This window comes from Condylura cristata, unplaced genomic scaffold, assembly GCF_000260355.1.
Source record: "Condylura cristata isolate star-nosed mole 26May11 unplaced genomic scaffold, ConCri1.0 scaffold00017, whole genome shotgun sequence".
Taxonomy (NCBI): domain Eukaryota; kingdom Metazoa; phylum Chordata; class Mammalia; order Eulipotyphla; family Talpidae; genus Condylura; species Condylura cristata.
The window spans coordinates 12,735,288-12,754,331 of record NW_004567118.1 but is presented as its reverse complement, the minus strand read 5'-3'; the positions used below and the strand labels follow the sequence as shown (position 1 = coordinate 12,754,331).

Here is a 19,044-nt window from a genome sequence, read left to right as displayed (position 1 = left end):
GCTCAACAACAGCCGGCCAGCGCGCCAGGTGCGCCGCCTCGAGTTCAACCAGGCCATGGACGACTTCAAGACCATGTTCCCCAACATGGATTACGACATCATCGAGTGCGTGCTGCGCGCCAATAGCGGCGCCGTGGACGCCACCATCGACCAGCTGCTGCAGATGAACCTGGAGGGCGGTGGCGGCAGCGGTTACGACGACAGCTCCGATTCCGACGACAGCATCCCGCCCGAGGTAGGGAGGGCACAGCCCAGCTCGCTGTCCGGAGTCCTAACAGCTGTTGGAGCCTCTCAGAGGACTTGGTCTGTACCCCTATCTGCAAATGCAGCCATATTTCCGAGGGAAACCACACCCAAGTTGCTCAGTGTCCTTATTTTATGGGCAACCATCGTGCAGTCATTCAACAAACACTGAGCTCGTAGTGATGTGCCAGGCACAGTCCTGGACCCCACATCAGGAGTCAGCACAATCAAGGAGCGTGTTAAAAACGCAGACACCCAATTCCAGGCTGTCTGTAGTTGTCAAGAAAGGCTCCCCACCCCCACCCCGGGACTTCTGGGCGTCCACCTTGGCCAAGTCAGATGAAGTTTCTGCCCCTACAGAGCTAGCTCAGTGTCCAGTGGCGACTGGTAGCAGGAGCCAGGCAGTGACTGCCTTGAGTGGCAAGTGCTGTGATGGGCGACATGGGCCCTGCAGAGAAGGGTGTGGTTTCATAGAGGAAGTGGGGGTTAAGCTAAGACCCAAGGAAGAGTGAAGGAAAAGGGGTGCAGGGAGAGGAAACGGCTTGTGCAAATACTCAGGTGAAATAGAGCATGCGTTATGAGGGAACTGGCGGCGGGACCGTCTGTCGGGATCCTGGAGTAAGCAGAGACCTGGGGGATTGATAAGGCCTTGAGCTGAGAACAAGAGTGTGCTGTCCCCCTGCCCCCCAAGGGCACTGGAACACAGCAGAGGAGTGCCACCGGTCTTGCCAGTTAAATTCCTCTGATGGGGTGTGGTGGAGGAATAGTGACGAAACCCTGGCAGTTCTCTCCTCTCTAGGGAGGCGGCTGGGGTGCAGGGGACTCGGTGTTTCAAGCCCTACCTGTGGGGTGGACCAGTTTTTCCTGGCCCCAGCCTTTGGTTCGAACTCATCCCTCCAGACCTCCCACCCCCAGTCTCTGCAGGACTCACAGTGCTGGGCACAGAGGGGTACAGAGAACTGTTCAGGGACAGGGTCGCTGCCCACAGGGTCATTCGGGACATGCAGCCACGGAAAAGATGAGGGGCCTGCACTGGGGGGATTGAACCCCAATCTTACCAGTTCCCAACCAGTGCCAGGCACAATCGCCATGGTTTGTTATCTCTTCTGATCCTCACAAACCATGAAGTGGCATCATCATCATCCCGTATACAGTGACAAAAGCTAGACCCACACATGGCCTTAGAGTCCTTCTCAGCACCGTCCTGCAGGAACAGCTGTCCACCAGTCAGTCAGACTACAGGGCCAGCCCTCGGGCTCTTCCTGCCTCAGTGCGTGTCGACAGCCTGAGCGTTCTCTCCGGCTGATGGAGAAGCTGTGGCCCATGATGTCTGGCTCGTCCCCGTGTGCCCCCCCGCAGCGCCCAGGACAGTCCTGGCACTCAGAGAATGTTTGTTGAATGACTATATGTTGCTGCTGTCTTAGCAGAGCTTTCTTTAGTGTTTTCTTCCCTGGGAGACTATTCCTTTGATCTGCCAGCATTAGCCAGGGGAAGGAGTATTAGCAAACCCAGATCCTCTCTGTGGGAAGAAGGGGCAGCAGGGCCGGAGAGAGAGAGATCACAGATGTAGATACCTCAAGTGTGAGCTGGAAGGAAAGCCGCCTGCACACCCCGCCCCCTCTGTAGTCTCCTGTGTTGTGGCAGTCTGGCAGGTAGGGTATCTCCTCGTTGGCCACTGCCCGAAGCCCTGTGATGCTCCAAGCAGCTTCCCCTACGTGGGCCCACACTGTGTGTGCTTCTGTTTTTCTAAGAATCTTGCTTTCCAGATTGAGCTCCTCTCAGCACCCCACCTTGGCTGTTTCCCCAGCCCCCCACCTCCGGAGCTCTGCCTGGGCCCATTGGCAGGCAGCTCCTGAGCCAGCAAAGTGCTGAGGAAAACTGATGAGCAGCAGCTGGAATGGCAATAACTGCTGACTGGAAAAAGGCCCCTCCCTGGGGGCTGATGGATGGAGGGGGTGGGGAGGCCCTAGGGGTATCCTTGCCATGGAGAAATCTGTCAGATAAATGGCCAGACTCCGGCCCCTGGAACACCTGGCAAGCATCCGTCACCCACACCGAGTTAAACCAGGAGGCCATAGAGCCGAGAACAACAGCCCCTCTAGAGCCAGGAGAACGACCTCATGGGGAGCAGGAGGGGAGGCCAGAAACGTGGTGGGTTACTCTCCTTGGAGGCTCAGATCAGCCTTTCTGTGCACCGGGCCCTCTGCCTGCCTCCTTGGCGTTTCCTTATTCTCCAGGAGCCGCACAGGAGCAGCGGAAGAGGCCTGATCTCCCCGAGTCTGGGTGGGGTGGTGTTGACAGCCACAGCTATAGGAAACCCCAGCAGCTTCCTTCCTGAAGTAGTGCCTTCCGAGCTCTCCCGTCTCGCCCATCTCACTCAGAGCAGCCCCGGGGGCACAGTGGCGGCTGGACCCCCAGGTACTGGCCTCAAGGCCCCTGCCCGAAACCTTGTTCCGTAGAGCAGTGGCATGTCGGGACCAGGGAGTGTGAACCTGTTCCCGGGGCGCACCAGGTAGCTGCCCGGCCCTGCTCCCAGCCAGGCCTCGGAGGGTAGCCAGGGGACAGGGATGGGACTTGAAGTGTTCTCTTGTGGAAATCTGGGGTGAGCAGAGCAGTGGACCACAAAGCAGCTACGTTCTGCCTTTTGCAAAAGCCATCTGTTTAAATACTTTCTGCCTCAAAGAGAAGAATGTTCATGCATTTCAGGCCAGGAGGCCTGTTTGGGTCGGGCTGGCTGCATGTGCACAGAGCGTGGCAGTGTGTGTGTGTGCACGCGTGCACTTGTGTTTGTGCTCACCCGTTGGGGTGTCCCTGTGAGACTGGGTGCCTGTGCTGAGGGCAGAGGGGTGCAGGGTGGCCCAGCCTAGGCCAGCCAAGTGGCAGCTTAGTAGAGATTCCTGCCCACTCAGGCGGGGCCTGAGTGTGGGGCCTGGGGCTCTAGGGTGGCGTTAGAGCATCTGACCTTTCCCTTGTTCTTTGGTCTTGGAGAGATGAGACTGACTGGGGAGGGGGAAAGAGGGAGGCAGGAGGCTGAGGTATAGAGCAGGTGCATGGCCTGGAGTTTCCTGTTGAGGGCTGCCTCCTAGTCCAGGCTCCACTGGGGACCTACAGTCCACGTAAGCAGGCACTCTGGTCTTTGCCTGCCCCTTGGCCTCTCGTTGCATTTTCTGGCTTCTGGGTTTTTGAGAGATGGGTCCAGAAAGGAGAGCCGGCATCCTGGACCCTCCTCTGGTCAGTGTCCACATTGACAATCCAGCCTGACCTGCAAGCAGTACTGAGGGGAGACCCTTGCTGCAGAGACCATGGCCAACTTGAAGACTCCATTCTAAACGCAGTATGTGGAATTTCCCATGTCACTTAGTCAACCTGGGCCTCATCTTAACATGGGGATAAAGACCCATAGCCGACCTTACCAAGCTGAGGGTAAGGCGAGATCACCGAATGATGTGTGTCAAGGTCATCAAAGGTAACACGTGCCGAAGAGGCCGCGGTCCAGGCTAGCAGCTCAGTAAAGTCTCGGCAGCACCCACAAAGCCCCGGATCCCTTGCGCCCCCTCCCAGGCTGCCCGGCCCTGCAGAGACCACATACTCCTGTTTCCAGCTGAGATTTGTTTTGCCTGTTTTTGAAACTTGGATGGAGAACGCTGCCCTGAGCATTCTTTTGGGGACATGTACTTTCATGTTTGTTGAGTATGCTGGAATTGTGGGGTCAAATGTAGTTGAAGTGTTAACTTTGGTAGAAGTCAAACAGTTTTGCAAAGCCGAGGTTGGATCAATTTACACTCTCAAGGCAAAGGCAGAGTTCCCTAACGACATACCCATACCTTCGCCCACACCTGCTTTTGTCTGAGTGCGATTTACATTCAGGGGAGGGTTTTAATGTTTCTTTTCTTGTCGGATACAGATCTTGGAGAGGACTTTGGAGCCTGATAGCTCTGATGAAGAGCCCCCACCCGTGTACTCCCCGCCAGCCTACCACCTGCACATGTTCGACAGGCCTTACCCTCTGGCTCCCCCAACGCCACCTCCCCGGTGAGAACCCATCTCCTCCCGAGCGTGGGCAGTGGGGAAGGAGGTGTTGGGAGACATGGCTGGACCCCTCAGTGCGATATCACACCAAGAGCAGGCTTCCATAGCAGCAAGAGACATTTTTGCCAGACACCAAGGAGCACACTCAAGATGTAAGGCTGGGAGCGCGTTCGCTAAATCCCTACTGTTGTCTGGGTGCAGTGTGAATGCCACAGGGGCCAGAGTGAAGTCAGCCTCAGCCTCTGCTTTCTGGGAGCTTAAGTCAAAGAGACTGCAGGGTGGGAATGACACATCCATGGAGCTTATGGCAAACATTACTAATCCATCCCTGCGCACTTTCCTCCCAGCTGAGACGGAATCTCAGTCTTCCTCAAAACAGTATCCCCAGATAGCCATCAGTGATAGAATAAGTGTATGTCAGCCCTGGTCTAGGGATTCTGGGGGGATTTTTTAAACAGTGGGAGTAGGAGTCTCTTCCTGTGAGATAGTTTGATAACGAGGCAGGGAACAGCCTGTTAGTCCCTGGACACTTACTCCAGGTCAGGGACACTGTCACTCGGACCTTTAAAATAAAGCTGGTCGCCAGCTGGTTCTTGTGGTCAGGGTGGGCCCAAGTGCCATTGCCTGCTGTTCCCTGGGATGACTGGGCCTGGGGCCTGGGGGTGGGGGCCTGGAGGACATGACAGCGCATGGGCTTGTTGCAGTGGATCTTCCCCCTGGGGGCCTTGGGCGCCAGACAGTGGCAGTGGGACTCTGCTATCACACAGCTGTAAGCAATAACAAACAGCCACTATTTACTGAACGCCCTTCAAATGCCAGAAACTCACAAGGTTCTCACCGCACATCACATTCAAGTCACCTAACAGCTTAGGAAGCAGGCACTGTTGTCATCCCCATTTTACAGATGAGGAAACCGCCTCAGAGGTTCTGTGACTTCTCCATGACTACAGAGCTGGGATTTGAACCCAGGTCAGATGCTCTTCACTGTTGTGTCCCGTTACCTTTAGATGGAGAAAATACCACTGTGATCGCAGCTCAGGGAGCTGATAGAGCCTTCCACAGTGGCGGTGGGGGGTGGTTCTGAGCCCCAGGCAGGAGCAAGAGCAGGGCTGGGGCCTCCCTCATCACAAGTGGTAACAAGGAGCCCGTGTCCTGGGGTGGGAGTTGGGGGAGGAAGTGGGTGGGCCTGGTGGGATGCTGTGCAGCCTGGAGCAGGTCACAGAGCCCCACGATAAGTTATTTTCCTTTGACTTAAAAAAAAATCCCAAGATGGTTTCATAAGAAGCCCAGTTTCTGCTAGGCAGAGTGGTTCCGCCTAGTTTTCATAAGGGGAAACTAAGGCTGTAAGAGGATCCCAGTGTAAATCTGGTTGGGTATCGTGGCTAGATCGCCCTCCCTGCTCTGGCTGGGTATTTGGCTGCTGTGGTCGGGTAGGGCTGGGGGGGGGGGCAGGGGGCAGGACCCTCGGGGGGGCAAGGTGACTTCAGCACTGGACCAAAGCTCAGGCGGCCTTGTTTGAACTCTAGCTTTAATTTCTTCCTGACCCAGAAATGGAGGCTTTGCTGGGCCGGGGGTGGGACAGGGCAGAGAACTCGAGTTGTGGAGTCAGACAGAAGGAGAGTGCTCTACCCACCCCCCCCCCTTCGTTCAGCTGCCTAACTTCTGATTCTTTAGGTGCCTCTGCTGTGTGGCCTTTGGCTCACTACTTAACCTCTCTGAGCTTCGCTTGCCTCATCTGTGAAATGGGAATACTAATCCCCGCCTCAGCACTGTTGTGAGGATTGAATGAGATGTTGTGTATGGAGCACTTAGGACAGTGCCAGGTATGGACCAGACCTATTGTCACTGGTTTACTGCTCCTTCCCACCCCTGCTGCACAGCTGGCCTCTCAGGTCGGAGGCTGGGCTTCCCTCAGAGGCAGTGTTCTGCAGAGGCATGCCAGCCTCTGGGTACCTGCCCCTTTGTACCAGGAAGGACCCACTAAAGCCAGATCTACCCCTAGGCCATATGGGGGTCTTTCAACCTCTCCACTCATAACACTCATTTCCAGTTTGTATTGCGTCACCTGCAATGCGCCGGCACAGAACCATGTGTGTGATACAGAGACGAATACAGCTGACCTGATCCCCCAAGGAGATCAGAGTCTAGTGGGGTTGGGGATCTAGAAGTCTGCCTAGAGGAACCAATGTCCAAGCTGTGACCGGGCAAGGTAAAGGTCAGGATGGCATGCCAGGCAAGGGGCCAGCACATGCAGAGGCCTGGAGGCAGGAGAGAGGGAAACATCTGGGAGGTGTCGAGTGGGCGGTGAGGCTGCAGAGGCGAGCAGATCGTGGAGGCTGTGGGGCCTCCAAGGAGCCTTGACTTTATCCTGCAGCCAGTGGTGTAAAGTTTGAGAGTGACCTGATTGGGCTAGTGTTTCAGCAGCCAGAACCTCCCCTCTGGCTGCCAGAGAGGTCAGGTTTGAGTGGGAGCTGGGGGAGGTGGGGGGAATCAGCACATCCAGTCCCTGGGTGCCTGTTAGAATGCAGATGGCAGAGGCAGGCTCATCCCAGGAGTGTGGGGAATGTCAGATCCCCGGGCCCAGGGACTGCCTGGGTGGTCTGGGTCCCCAGCGCAGGACCTAACCCACCTGGACCTACATGTCCAGTCTACCCAGATCCTGTCTGTCTCTAAAATCCTGTTGGGGTCCTATGCTTCGGGTAAACTTGGGAAATGAGTTCTACCTTTGCGATCCAGCCGCAGCGGCTCTGGGCCAGATCTTACCCAGCCTCCTCCCCCTCCCTCCTTCCTGTCTCCTGAGTGAGTGTCTGGAACTAGGGGCTCCCTGAGGGCCCCCTGCTGTTTTTCCACTGAAATTACAGTCGTGGAAGATTTTTATTTTTCTCTCCGTGCATTTCTGACATTCCTTTCCAAGCACAGTGGAGCTGCCTGGGCTCAGCCCCCACTGGCTCTCAGCTTTGGGTTGAGCTCATCTCTGCCAACCTGTGCCAGGCCCGTTCTTCCTCCAGAACCATCAGCCCAGCAGCAAGGGAAACTTAGTTGAAGACAGGGCCCCACCCGCCTCATCCCCCACCCCTCAGACTTTAGTGAGAAAAGGCTGGAGGGGTCGAGATGTAACTCCAGGGCTTTCTGTCTGCAGTTTTCCTGGGTGACTCCGGATGTGGCTAGTTGCGGTTGGGCACCCGTGAGCTACACAAAGCCCGAGGGAGAGCAGTGATCCCCAAGAGGCTTTCTCTGTGCTGGGGCCAAAGGTGGTCTGGTCTTCAAGTCTCTAAAAGATGGGGTATCCTCTCCCTGCCTCTCAGACCCTTGGAGAAAAGTGAACCCTCCAGGAGAAGTCTAGGGAAATCTGCCTAGACATCCGAGTCCGTCCCAAGCAAGCCCTTCCTGGAGAGGGCGGACTAGGCGTGTGCCGGGGTTCCCTGGCTCAGTCTGCCTGTGCTGAGCTCCCACTGCTCACTTAGCAGCTTGTTATCCTGTCTGCCGCCGCCCCCACCCCTCCCCTTCGCCCCCTCCCGGCCACCGGCCCAAAATAGAAAAGGAAAGGAAGTTATTTCTATAGTCAGCGGCAGCCGGGAAAAAGCTCTCCACCAGTGAGGGGGCGGCGGGATTCCTGGAGCTGGAGCCCAAATCAAAGCCAGGCTGGAGAGCCGCCCCCACCACCCCTGGCCCTCGGCTTCCGTGTGTGTCATTTTCCTGATTCAGCAGAACACGTGTCCTGTGGTTGCCACGCTGCAGGCTGCCCAGGAGCAGTGGGGAGCTCCTGCCAGGCCCAGGCTGCTGCCCTTAGGCCACCCCTCCCAACCCCGTTCGTCAGTCCCTGCTGGAGCAGACCTCCAGGCACCTGGCCTGTGAGAGCCTTTCTTGAGCACGCCTTGAAACAAGAACCTCCACTCAGAACTTGTTCAAGTCACAGCCTGATTGGGGGTGGGGGTTGGGGGGCTCCCACTGCCTTGGCAGGGAGGCAGCAGTTTCTTGATATGGAATCAGAGTCCTTGACGGAAGCAGTCTCACCTAGGGCACCCTACAGGGTTGTGGCTAAGCCAGAACTGGGGTCTAGATCTGTTCCTTTCTGTCTACACCACTCCGGCCCCAGCAAACCAACTTCCGGGCAGGCTAGGCTGTTGGTGTTTTGAGCGTCTGTTTATCTGGAGCACACCTGGGCTCACCTGTGGAGTATCTTCACGAAAGAGTGAGCGCTGCTTGCTTGAAAGGTCACGCGAACATGTACTTAGTCCTCAGCTTGCAAGGTCAGCACCATGCAGAGAGCGGTGCTAGGCCTAGAGACTTGGGGCGCTGAGCAGCTAGAGAGCTGTGAGGGTCTAGAGGGGGGTCCGGCCTGGGGCAGGAGGCTGGGGGGTTAGGAGGCCTGGTCCAGCTGAGCTGAGCACCAGGCCTGTCCTGGAGGCAGCGGCAGAGAGCCCGGGAAGGTTTTGAGCAGGGCGCTCTTAGCAGGACCCTGGTCAGTGGACTAGGATACCTGCATTAGTGCCTGACTGCCCCCTCATTGCCACCTCTTGCCCTCCAGCATTGACGTGCTGGGCTCTGGACCCCCTTCCAGCCAGAGGCGCTACCGGAACTGGAACCCACCCCTGCTGGGCAACCTCCCCGATGACTTCCTGCGCGTCCTGCCCCAGCAGCTGGACAGCAGACAGGTAACGGCTGCCTCCGCCTGCCTGTGCCGTGTTCCTGCTTGCCCACACAGTTGTGCCCGTTTCACTTCCTGATGTTTGAGCACAGGCCGAGCTATTTCTGTTGTCTGGGGTTTGTAGGGAAAGAATGCTGCACCGAAAGCCTCATTTCCTACCTGGGCCTGGAGGTTTCCTGCCCCGCCTAGGGAAGGTGAAGCCCTGAGACTCTGGATGCAGCCATCGCCCCTAGCTGGAGGGAGGTGGACATGGGGCCGCCAATGGCAGGGGCCAGAGCATTTTCCTTTCCTCCCCTGGGAAGACCCATGGGCAGCTTCTTCCCTGGATGTTGGCATGCCCCAAGGGACCCTTGCAGGTGGGGGATTTACCCTGGACACATGGTTTGGGGTGAGTTTTGCGTCTGTGAGTCCCTGTGCAGGTGATGGAGCACAGGTTCCTCGGGTTGTAGATGAAGGGTTGGGGTCGTCCAAAGTGGGAGGAACTAGTTAAGCCCTTGCTGCTCCCCTAGCAGAGGGCTCTCGTCTGGAGTTTGGGCTGATGCCCAGGTCCCGGCAGCATGTGCAGGCCCCAGGATGCAGCTGGAGGATCCCGGGTAAGGACACGCGGCACCCAAGTTGACGGGTGCCTGTGAGACCTATGCCTTGGGGGTAGACGTGCAACATGCTCACTCCCCTCCTCAGGGTGACCCCGCGGCCTCCAAGCCCAGGAGTGGAGAGGGGGGCCTGCCCCCCACGGCCGGGCTGGGGGCCCGAGACCAGGAGAGCCGCTGGAAGCAGTACCTGGAGGACGAGAGGATCGCCCTCTTCCTGCAGAATGAGGAGTTCATGAAGGAGCTGCAGCGCAACCGCGACTTCCTTCTGGCCCTGGAGAGAGGTGGTGCTTGGGGGACCCTGGGCCACTACCTGACTGAAGAAGGAGTGGATGCTGGCTTTAGCCTGGGCTCAGGGCGGGCACTGGGCCTGAGGGGGTCTGTCCCTGTTGAGACCTGGTTCCCACTGCGTTATCTGTGGGAGCCCCAGACTTCTGTCAGCGGAACCCCGGCATCTCCCCTCCGTTGGGAACAGCTATCTCCTCTTAGTCCTCTTTGCTCCCCACTCCTGTCTGCTGTGTTAGGCACTGGCTTTGCCATGATGCATTTGGAACTGCAGGAAGAGTGAGCGGGGTCCCTGGGTGCCAGACTGGGCACTGAACAGGAGCTGGAGTTTTTTTTTGGGGGGGGTGTGCGAGAAGGTGGGGCAGTTCAATTGTCTTTTGGCCAGAGACCCTATCTGCCAGCTTGGCTTTTCTCTCCTTCAGGATAGGGGTGTTTGGAGTGGGGTGCAGTGAGGGCTGGGGGAGGTCTGTCATGTGAGGGACAGGGTGAGAGCGTGTCAGTGGCAGTATATCCCCAGGGAGGAGCCTAGGGGAAGGCTGGGCTGACAGTGCGAACCGAGGGTGGTCTCAGCTCTGCAGCGAATGTCTAAGTGAAGGGGCTGGGTATGGGCTTGTCAGGCTCCTGCTGCTGACATTTCAGTGTTCTGGGCAGTTGTTTCCGTCACATCGCTGGCTACTGCAAGCCACTGGGTAGTCATTGTGTGCACACAATTGTGTGATGCTGGAGTTTGGCCTCCAGCAACCGCCTGGCACCCAGGAGTTAATTTCCTTGACTGGAATGTGGTCCTTTTCCAGATCGACTGAAGTATGAGTCGCAGAAACCCAAGTCTAGCAGCGCACCTGTAGGGAGCGACTTTGTCTTTTCCGCCACTGTCCCAGGTAACGGTGCCTTCCTGGGAGAGAGGGTTGGGGGCCAGGAAGAGCGCTCACCCCAGCTGTGCTGTGTGGAGTGTGGGGGGGGGGGACAGCAGAGGATAGAGGCTGGAGGGGAGGGAGGGTCCTGCCCCCACGACCACATTCGCCATGGAGTGAGGTGTTCCCAAACCCCACAGCAACCTGGGGTTCGTTACCAATCCAGCAGCTGCTGGAGCCCAAAACTGGACTTGCCAACAGGCTGATGGAACTCAAGGGGCCTGGAGCATTCACAAGGGACCCGGCCACAGCGTGTAGTGTCCCATGAATGGGAGTGGGGGGGCGCTTACTCTAACAGGGCTTGCTTGGCCTCTGCCCTGGAGTGCATAGTCTTGTGGGGAATGCAGGATTTGCAGCCAGAAATTTGTAGGCCAAGCCAGCAAAGCGGTGGACACTTGTTGACTAAACGTGGTGAGAAGGGCAGCCTCAGTCCGGGAACGGTTCACGCACCCATGCGTTCATTCAGTGGCCGGGAAGTAGCTGCCACTGGCCAGGCCCTGCTCTGGCATGGGAGGAAGACACTGAGTTTTATATACAAGATGGAGGCAAGAAGCAACATTACCTCAAAGCAAGTCAGGCCCTCCTGGAACCCCAGCAGACTGGAGGAGGGCCAGGGGCGGACAGTGGTTGGCGTGCATGAATGAGGCTGAAGCTGGGAACACAGGGCAGGAGGGACAGAGGCCTTGTCCCACCTGGTGTGGACACTGGCCCCTGGCCGGTCAGCACCCTCCACACACACACAGACCACCTGCTGCAGATAGTCAGTAGTGTTTCCTGGAAACAGACCTCAGGTGCTGTGGAGTAGGGGTGGCGGGCAGGGCGGGGAGCTTGGCTGATCCCAGCTTGCAGAGAGAGAAAATACCTTGGACCTGACTCATAGGCAACAGGATGGGCACTGAGGCCCCGCCAGATGTGCATCTGGGATTTAACCACAAACTCCTGGCCCTGATCCTGAATTAACTGGAGACGCAAGGGCTGCTTAGATGGATCAAAATAACTCGCGGAGGACTTAGCAGGCAGGGTGACTTGGGATTAGCTGTGTTGCCGGGTGGAGAGCAGGGGCTTTGAAGGGCACTGGGAGACCCGGGTGGGTGCTGAGTGAGCAGGCACACTCTGGGTGGCCTCCTGGCGCCCTTGACACTCCTCATTGTCTAAGGAGTGTGGGGGGAGCTGTGGATGGGCTGACCTGGAAGGCAGAGGAAGTCATGAACGCCTGCCCCGTACCTGCCCTCAGGTGCTCACCCTGTGTTGTGTGAGGATGCAGTGCTGATGAAAGTTTACAGCTATGTAGGGTGCAGGAAGCCCTTGCATAGTGTCTGGTGTGGTGTAAATGCTCCACTGTGGCTAACTCGAAGCGACCGATGTGATGTCATGGGATGAGGAGGTGGTCAGAGAAGCCCAGTCAGGAGCCGGTGGGCGCCGGCCTGCACGCACAGACCAAGCACTGTGTGTGGAGCAAAGGGAGGCTTGCAAAGAAGTGTCCCCTGAAGCCTGAGCGTCCTCCCTTTAAGCTCCCTCCCGATTAGGGAAGAAGCCTGCTCTTTGTTTCCTTGCTTAAGTGGAAGGGTGGGAGGGGGAGACCTTGTCCTGCCAGGACAGCCCTGACCACCCCCACACCTGTCCCCGGGCCTGGGCATCCTCTCCCCTCCGGAGCCGACCCTCACAGAGGTGTGTCGTCCTTCCAGGAACCAGCGACACAAACCCAGCTGTGTCTGAAGATGCCTTATTCAGGGACAAGTTGAAACACATGGGAAAATGTGAGTGCAGTTCATGCCCTCCCCGCTGCTGCGCCTAAGAAGACCCTTTGGCCTCGTGGGGAAAAGGGAGCCACCCGGGATTAAGGCAGCTGACTCCTGGTGAACCAAAGTGACATTTTAATCACAGGCTGGCTGCCCGGGCCTTCCTGCTTACTTCCTTCTGTAGCTGAATCTGGATACAAATTAAGTTTTAAATCCTCTTGAGCCAGCTGTCTGCAGAAAAATAATAGCTCCCTCACCCTAGTTTTAATGTTTACTTTCTGTGCTTGCAGGGGCTTGGCTGGGTCTGACCAAGGCGGGAGGCCCTTGCTCAGCCTTCTCTGCAGGCAGGAGGCCTTTGGTCAGTGACCTCTTCCCACAGAGTTCTGCCAGCCAGGATGGCCTCTCCTCCCACCCCGCCCCCCCCCTTCCCTGCTGCACAGACACACCATGTGTGAATGAGGCTGCCATCCTTTCAGGCTCCATTTCAGGGAAAAATCTCGGATTAGTCATGGAAATCCCAGAACCAACTCCGGAGGTGGCAGGGAGAGGGGGAGGAGGTGGCGGGAAAGAAAGCCAAGATGTGTGGCTGTCTGTGGCCGCCTGGACGAATACCCGGATCTTGGGCGGCCACCTGCAGTCCCGGCTGCGGGAGGTGGTCTATGCTGCCCCTGCAGGCTGACCTGGGATGGCACCTTACACGGCTCCGCACAGCCCCACCTGCAAGGTCCCCCAGTCTGTTGTCTCCCCTGCAACCTGGGGCCCAGGCCAGCCTGCCCACCTGCCTTTACCTGGGCCCGGGGCCTGTTCCCAGTCTTCCCCTCCGTCCAGGGAGGCAGCTGCCTGGTTCTCACAGGTCTCTCTACCCCCAGCCACCCGGAGAAAGCTGTTTGAACTGGCCAGGGCCTTCTCAGAGAAAACCAAGATGAGGAAGTCAAAGAGGAAACACTTGCTGAAGCATCAGTCGTATCCTTTCCGGCCTGGCACTGGGTGGAGACAGTGGGCTCTCAGGCCCTGAGACCCTGAGCGACAGTCCTGAGGCAGTGCCCTCCCTCAGGAGGGAGGCCAGCTCCGAGGCCTTCTGTTCCGCGAGCCCCCTGCCCTCTGCCAGTCTTGACCGTCACCGTGGTGCGGGGAGCAGGCCAGCGGCCCTCAGACTCCTGTGAGCTGGAAGTTCATCCCGCAGCTAGTGTCGTTTTGACTGGGGAGTGCGTCCCTGGAGGAAACTCGGCTTTTCCGTCAACACTGGCAAACCCTTCCCCCATGTGCCTAGTTAAACTGATTAACAGCTCTTTCTCTTCATTCAGGCACATTGGCTCCACTTTCTCCCTTTCAGTTCCTCAAGTAAAAACAAGGTTTTACAGTTTGACACTCAAGACTCCCACCCGTGCTTCTGAGAGCCCAGCACATTAGAAGTTGAGCAGCTAAAGAGGAACAGGGAGAAAATCACTTCTGTCCAGAGTCAGGGCCTAGCTGCTCAGCTGAACCCCAAGAAGCAGGGTGAGGTGGGGGCGCCCTAGTGGTGGAGAAGGCTGCCATGGTGGAGCCTCAGCTGGTATGGGGCAGTCAGGGCAGCGGGTGGATGCAGCTCGGAGGGCCCAACCCATGCCAGGGGGAGTTTTCCTGAGCGGCCCACAGACTGGGAGCTGCAGCATCAACAGCCAACCTCCTGGACGACGTGGAGGGCCACCCCTGTGGTGAGGCAGGGAGGGTGGGGAGCATGAGCCTTAAGGTGTCTGTGCTTGGTGGCCCCTGAAGAGGGCATGGGTGTTTCCTGGGTGGACCTAACCTGCCAGGGAGGGGGCAGGGCAAGGACGTAGGGGGTGACCCATGAGAGGGTCCTTCCTGCCTTCACCCTTGAGGGTGGCTCTGGTGTTGCCTCTGCCTAGATCAAACCGTGCCAGGAGCGGTTTCTAAGGATATTCTCCAGGGTGATGGGGTAGATGGGCCTACCCACATGGAAGGGTTCCCCTGGAGGGCAAAATGCAGGTTGTCTCTGGGCCTCGAGGTCCTTCACCATTTGGTCAGCCCCTCCCACAGGCCGGTGGACCAGAAGACACTGCCTCAAACCCTACCTCCCACAGCTGAACCCCAGTTCTCATTCACTAGAGCAGGGGGCCCTTTTGGTGGTCAGAAGGCTCCAGAAACAAGGATTTGTAAGGGCCTTGGAGGTCATCTGGATCACAGTTTCCCCATCCCACTTGACAGACTAGGGAAGAACTTGCCCAAGGTCTCCGCTCAGTGATGGAGCCAGGCCAGCAGCCTCTGGGCCTAACCCTGCTGCCAGACCCCCATGTTGCCCCTGGGGATCAGCGAGTCCCCAGCAAGCAAAGGGCTAGACAGTTGACTCAGTGCTCTTGCCCTCCTGGGGGACATGCCTGAGCGAGGCCCATGGGTGGAGGGTGAAGCAGCTTTCCTCTGCTTTCCAGAAGACGACTTCCGGGGCAGGCGACAGGAGGTGCCCAAGGTGGAGGAGGCCTTAAGAGAGAGACAGTAAGAGGTAAGGCCTGAGCCACAGGAGCTTCACCCCGCTCGCTGGGGCCCAGCCCTGGGCTTCCTGCCTCAGAGTGTGGCAGTGTCCATGGGCTCCTGTGGGGGGCTTTGCATTCTTCCTGGATATTTGCTCATTTGACAAAAAGTAATCACACCTGCCCACAATGAGACCGAACAAGAAAAAAATCACCTTTGATCTGGGATAGTTTACAGCCCAGTTAAGACAGATACTCAGAGCATTCAGGATTGAGAAAAACTGAGGCGGCCTCACCACGCAGCGCGTACGTGAACGCTGTCCACTGCCTGCTTGGGCCGCTGGTGTAGGCACCTCCGAGGCCTGATGAAGTGGCCCCCCCCCCCAGGCAGGGGTATCTGGCCACCTCACCTGCTTCTTTCCTCCTTTCTGTGCAATCCTGGGGTGGGATGAGGGGAGGGGGGAGAAGCAGGCAAGGTCCACACCTCCTTTAGGGGGCAGCTGCACCTGTCTGTCTCAGCCCCTCGGGTGCTCCCTCCCTGCTCTTGGCCAGCCTCCGCCCTGGCCTCGTGGTCAGCATCTACAAGCTTTATTGAGCTGGTATGTAGCAGGTGTGGCCCATTTTGAACTCTGGAGAGATCCTCAGGGCAACTGCAGTGGAGTGAGATGAGCCAAACAGCCAGGGCCCACACGAGCATCCTGTCACCTCAGCCTGGTGGCTTCCATAGAGGTCTCCCCGTAGCCCTCACCAGCACTTCTGGGCCCCTCAGATTCCCCAGCTCTCCCTCCCTCACCAAGTGCACCCCATGCATCTCCTCTCAGGGAAGGCCACTTCCCACAGGTTCACCACAGAGCCACCCCTGTGCCCCGACTTCGCTCATCATTTCCTGAGTCAGAGCTTTACCCTCTCTAGCTCCCCCGGCAACTCTGAGTCTTCCTGCCCCTTCCATCGAAAACTGGTTTTTTCACCTGGTTGCCAGCGCTAACCTCACACTCCTCTAGTTTCCAGTCTTGCTGTTTCTGAGCTGGGGTATTCCTAGGAGCCTAGGTTGGGTTGTGTCAAGAAGGGGGACATAGGAGGAGCTCTCAGGCTGACACGAGTCCCTGGAAGAAGGGTACATCTGTCTCTAACTTCTGCTCCGACCTGTCCCTGCAGGAGCCAGCGAGGAGGACCTGAGCTCCACTGACTGCCATCCCTTTTCCTTACCAGATGCCAGCAATTCTCTGCAGCCATGTTCTGACCCAGTGGAGGCAGCCGGAAAACAAAACTGGCCCCAGCTGAAGGGCCCAGCTGCCGCCGGACAGATGGTGCTTGAGTCTCAAGGCCCAGCGATTCTCCGGCCACAGTCCAGCCCAGCCACTGCCACTTTCCATGGGACTTAGACCTTCGGAGTTTCGTGCTGTGATTGGAGGGGTGGGGGGCGGCCAGTCACAGCCCTTTGTTCAGCCAGGCTGTGCTAGGGGCAGTGAATGAAAGCTGTCAGGCTAGAATCTCCCTGACCAGAAGTTGGAGGCCAGCCTCCCTCCGCCATTCCTCATCTCCCCAGCTGGGTCACAGGCATTGCCTGACCCCCTACTCCCCTCCCCAGCTCTCTTCTGGGCACCCCATGTGTGCTCATTACCCCCACGCTGCCCTGCATCCCAGCTGGGGCCCTGAACAACCCCAGCAGAGCTCTGGGGTGGAGAGTGGGGCTGCAACCCTGCCCCTCAGAGTGATGGAGCCCCACGGGGTGGGGTGGGCAGCTGACGGCTGCTCTGACCGGCCCTCACAGGCATGGGGAGGGTGGCCACTCGAACCGGAGAGGGCTCTCACTAGGTAGGGGCAGTCTACTTTGGCAGAAGGCAAAAAAGCCAGAGGGACCCTGCAGTCACCCAACTCAGGGCTCTCAGGGGCTCTGACACCCCAGCTGGACCAGAAGTCCTGCTGTCCCCTCGGGGTGGGCAGTGAAGGGTCAATGAAGTGACCCTTGAAAGAGGAAGGACCGAGGAGCAGAGCTGCCAGCCTGGGAGGGGGCAGCTGGCGGTGAGCACCCTTGTCGAGAGCAGGAAAAGTGGACTCGCTGGGAAACGCAGCCGACTTCTACCACTGCCAGCCCACGGGAAGCTGCAAGCTGCGTCTCTATGGCCCTGCGGTCCGGTCCTGACAGGGGAGAGCTGCTTTCTCCAGAGCATCGGGAGCCCTGGGCGGGCCCCAGGCTTCAGGGACGCGAGTGCAGAACCTGCCCGGTCAAGAGCGAGGGTTGGGAGTAGGAACTGAGCCTTGGCAGGGCCCCTTTGGCCGCAAGTCACCCGGAGATAATGAGGGCGTGGCAGGGGGGGGGGCCGAGGCGGAGGCGAGACCGCGAGGGCACCCTACTTCCTCTCCCCTGTGCGGTTAGAGCCGGCGGCTTCCCTCGGCAGCCGCAGCCGCTGCGGGCCGGATGCACCGCGGAGCGTGACCGAGTTTGGAAGCGGGTGGGGCCGGCCCCCTGCTGCTCCCCGGGATCCCTGTGCCGCCAGCCCGCCCGATGGGTTGGTTTGTCTCGAGGCTACAGAGGGGGCTCTCGGTCAGACCCCTACTGGCGCTGGGGCTCAAGGACCCGGGGAAGCCCCAGCCCAGGTCTGTGTGTCGCTTTGTTAGTTTCCCCCCTCGATGTGTGGGTGTGTTCTTGGAGCTGTTTCATAGAATTCCTGTAATAAAGACTTGGTGTTCTCTTGGTGCTCTGCTGTAGCCGGGGCGTGGGCTGGACCCTCCCTCTTACCCCCTGCCCCAGCCCTGCATGGGGGTCATCCGCAAAAAGAGCGAGCCAGCCGTGGCCCAGCCCTGACACCTGCCAGCAGGGTAACCTGGCTTTGCCCTACCCCATAGCCTTCCTGTTTGCCCTGGAAATTAAACCGCTTTCTGATACGCGAGGGAAAATGGAAGGCCAGTCTTTTGCGAAAACTCGAGCCTGCCACCTCCCTAAATAAACAGCTTCTGGAGTAAGGCTGGCCTGACCGACCAGAGCTGCGGGATGGATGTGCAGCCCCGACTTCAAAGAGGCCCAGAGATCTTCCAGTTCAGCTACCTCCAACTTCCCCCACTCCCCAGCTCACCGAGCCCACGCAGGGCCAGGCTAGCCAGTTCTCAAGGTTAAACTTTTGTCTTGAACCCAAAGGCTGCCTGGAGCTTTCCACCCACATCTTGTTCCTGGGTTTTGGGTCTCCCAGGCCAAACCCAAAGTCACGACTCCCCTCAACCATGTTTGAGCTCAGAGATGATTCTGCTCAGAACAAGAACTTCCAATCCACTCCCTTCGGCCCCCGACCCCCAGCTCCAGCCCTGCCCAACCCCACCGCATCCCATGGAAATTGAGCTGGCAAATGAAGTTGCTGGGGCAGGTTGGCTCCTTTTAAAGCACCTCCCTCTCAGGTGATTCAAATTGATGATCAAGTGTGAGGAGCAGCACACACGAGGGAGGCGATCTGTTAGGTGTTTCTTGTCAGCCCAGTTGATCTCATCCAATAGTGAACATTTATTTGTAGGCGATGAAAAAACAGTTCAGAGAGGCAAAGTAACTTACCCATCATCAAAGGGTGAACAAGGTGTGAAGTCAAAAACAGGGCCCAGGGCTGCCTGTGCCCCACCCCGTGGCCCTGCTGCTGGGGTGCTCTGTGGGCCGACCCAGACCGTGCATCCCACAGACTGCTCTGGAGACATGCGCACACGAAGACTCGAGAAACGCGACTCTGGAACACTGGTCCTCAAAATCTCAGAAATGACCCCAGCCACATCTACACCTGTTCATTGGGCTCATTTCTGAAACTTGCATGCTATTCCCACAGATTCTGGTTTAATTTAGTCAAGGAATCAGATTGTAAAAGCATTTCGGAGATTCTAGTATGCGCAGTTTGAGAACCTTCACCATTCTGCCTCAGTTAGATGAGGCTGAAGGTGACTGCCGACAGACAGACAGGAGGGCATGGGGAGACAGGCGGGAAAACTTTCTGGGCCTAGTAGGCATGCAACAGTGATGCACCCCGAGTCATGCTGGGCAAGATGACTGCTCTACATACCATTTTCACCTTCAAGTTCTATGCTCCTAGTAGCCCCAAGATGATATGCCCAGATTTACCTGCAAAAGCACTGAGCCAGGCCATCTAGACTTTGGTCCAG

At 57.9% G+C, this 19,044-nt stretch overlaps 1 protein-coding gene across 1 annotated transcript; it reads left to right on the top strand.

The window, feature by feature from the left end:
• Position 1: 1 nt before the first annotated feature.
• CUEDC1 (CUE domain containing 1) lies at positions 2–17,603 on the top strand (the record flags this gene model as incomplete). The annotated part of the gene is made up of 10 exons (XM_012726058.1): positions 2–235; positions 4,148–4,275; positions 8,801–8,927; positions 9,602–9,794; positions 10,590–10,673; positions 12,392–12,463; positions 13,315–13,408; positions 14,081–14,139; positions 14,872–14,942; positions 16,066–17,603. Coding segments are annotated over 9 exons (1,059 nt in total), but the record flags the coding sequence as incomplete, so codon positions are not given.
• Between the last annotated feature and the right edge of the window lie 1,441 nt (positions 17,604–19,044).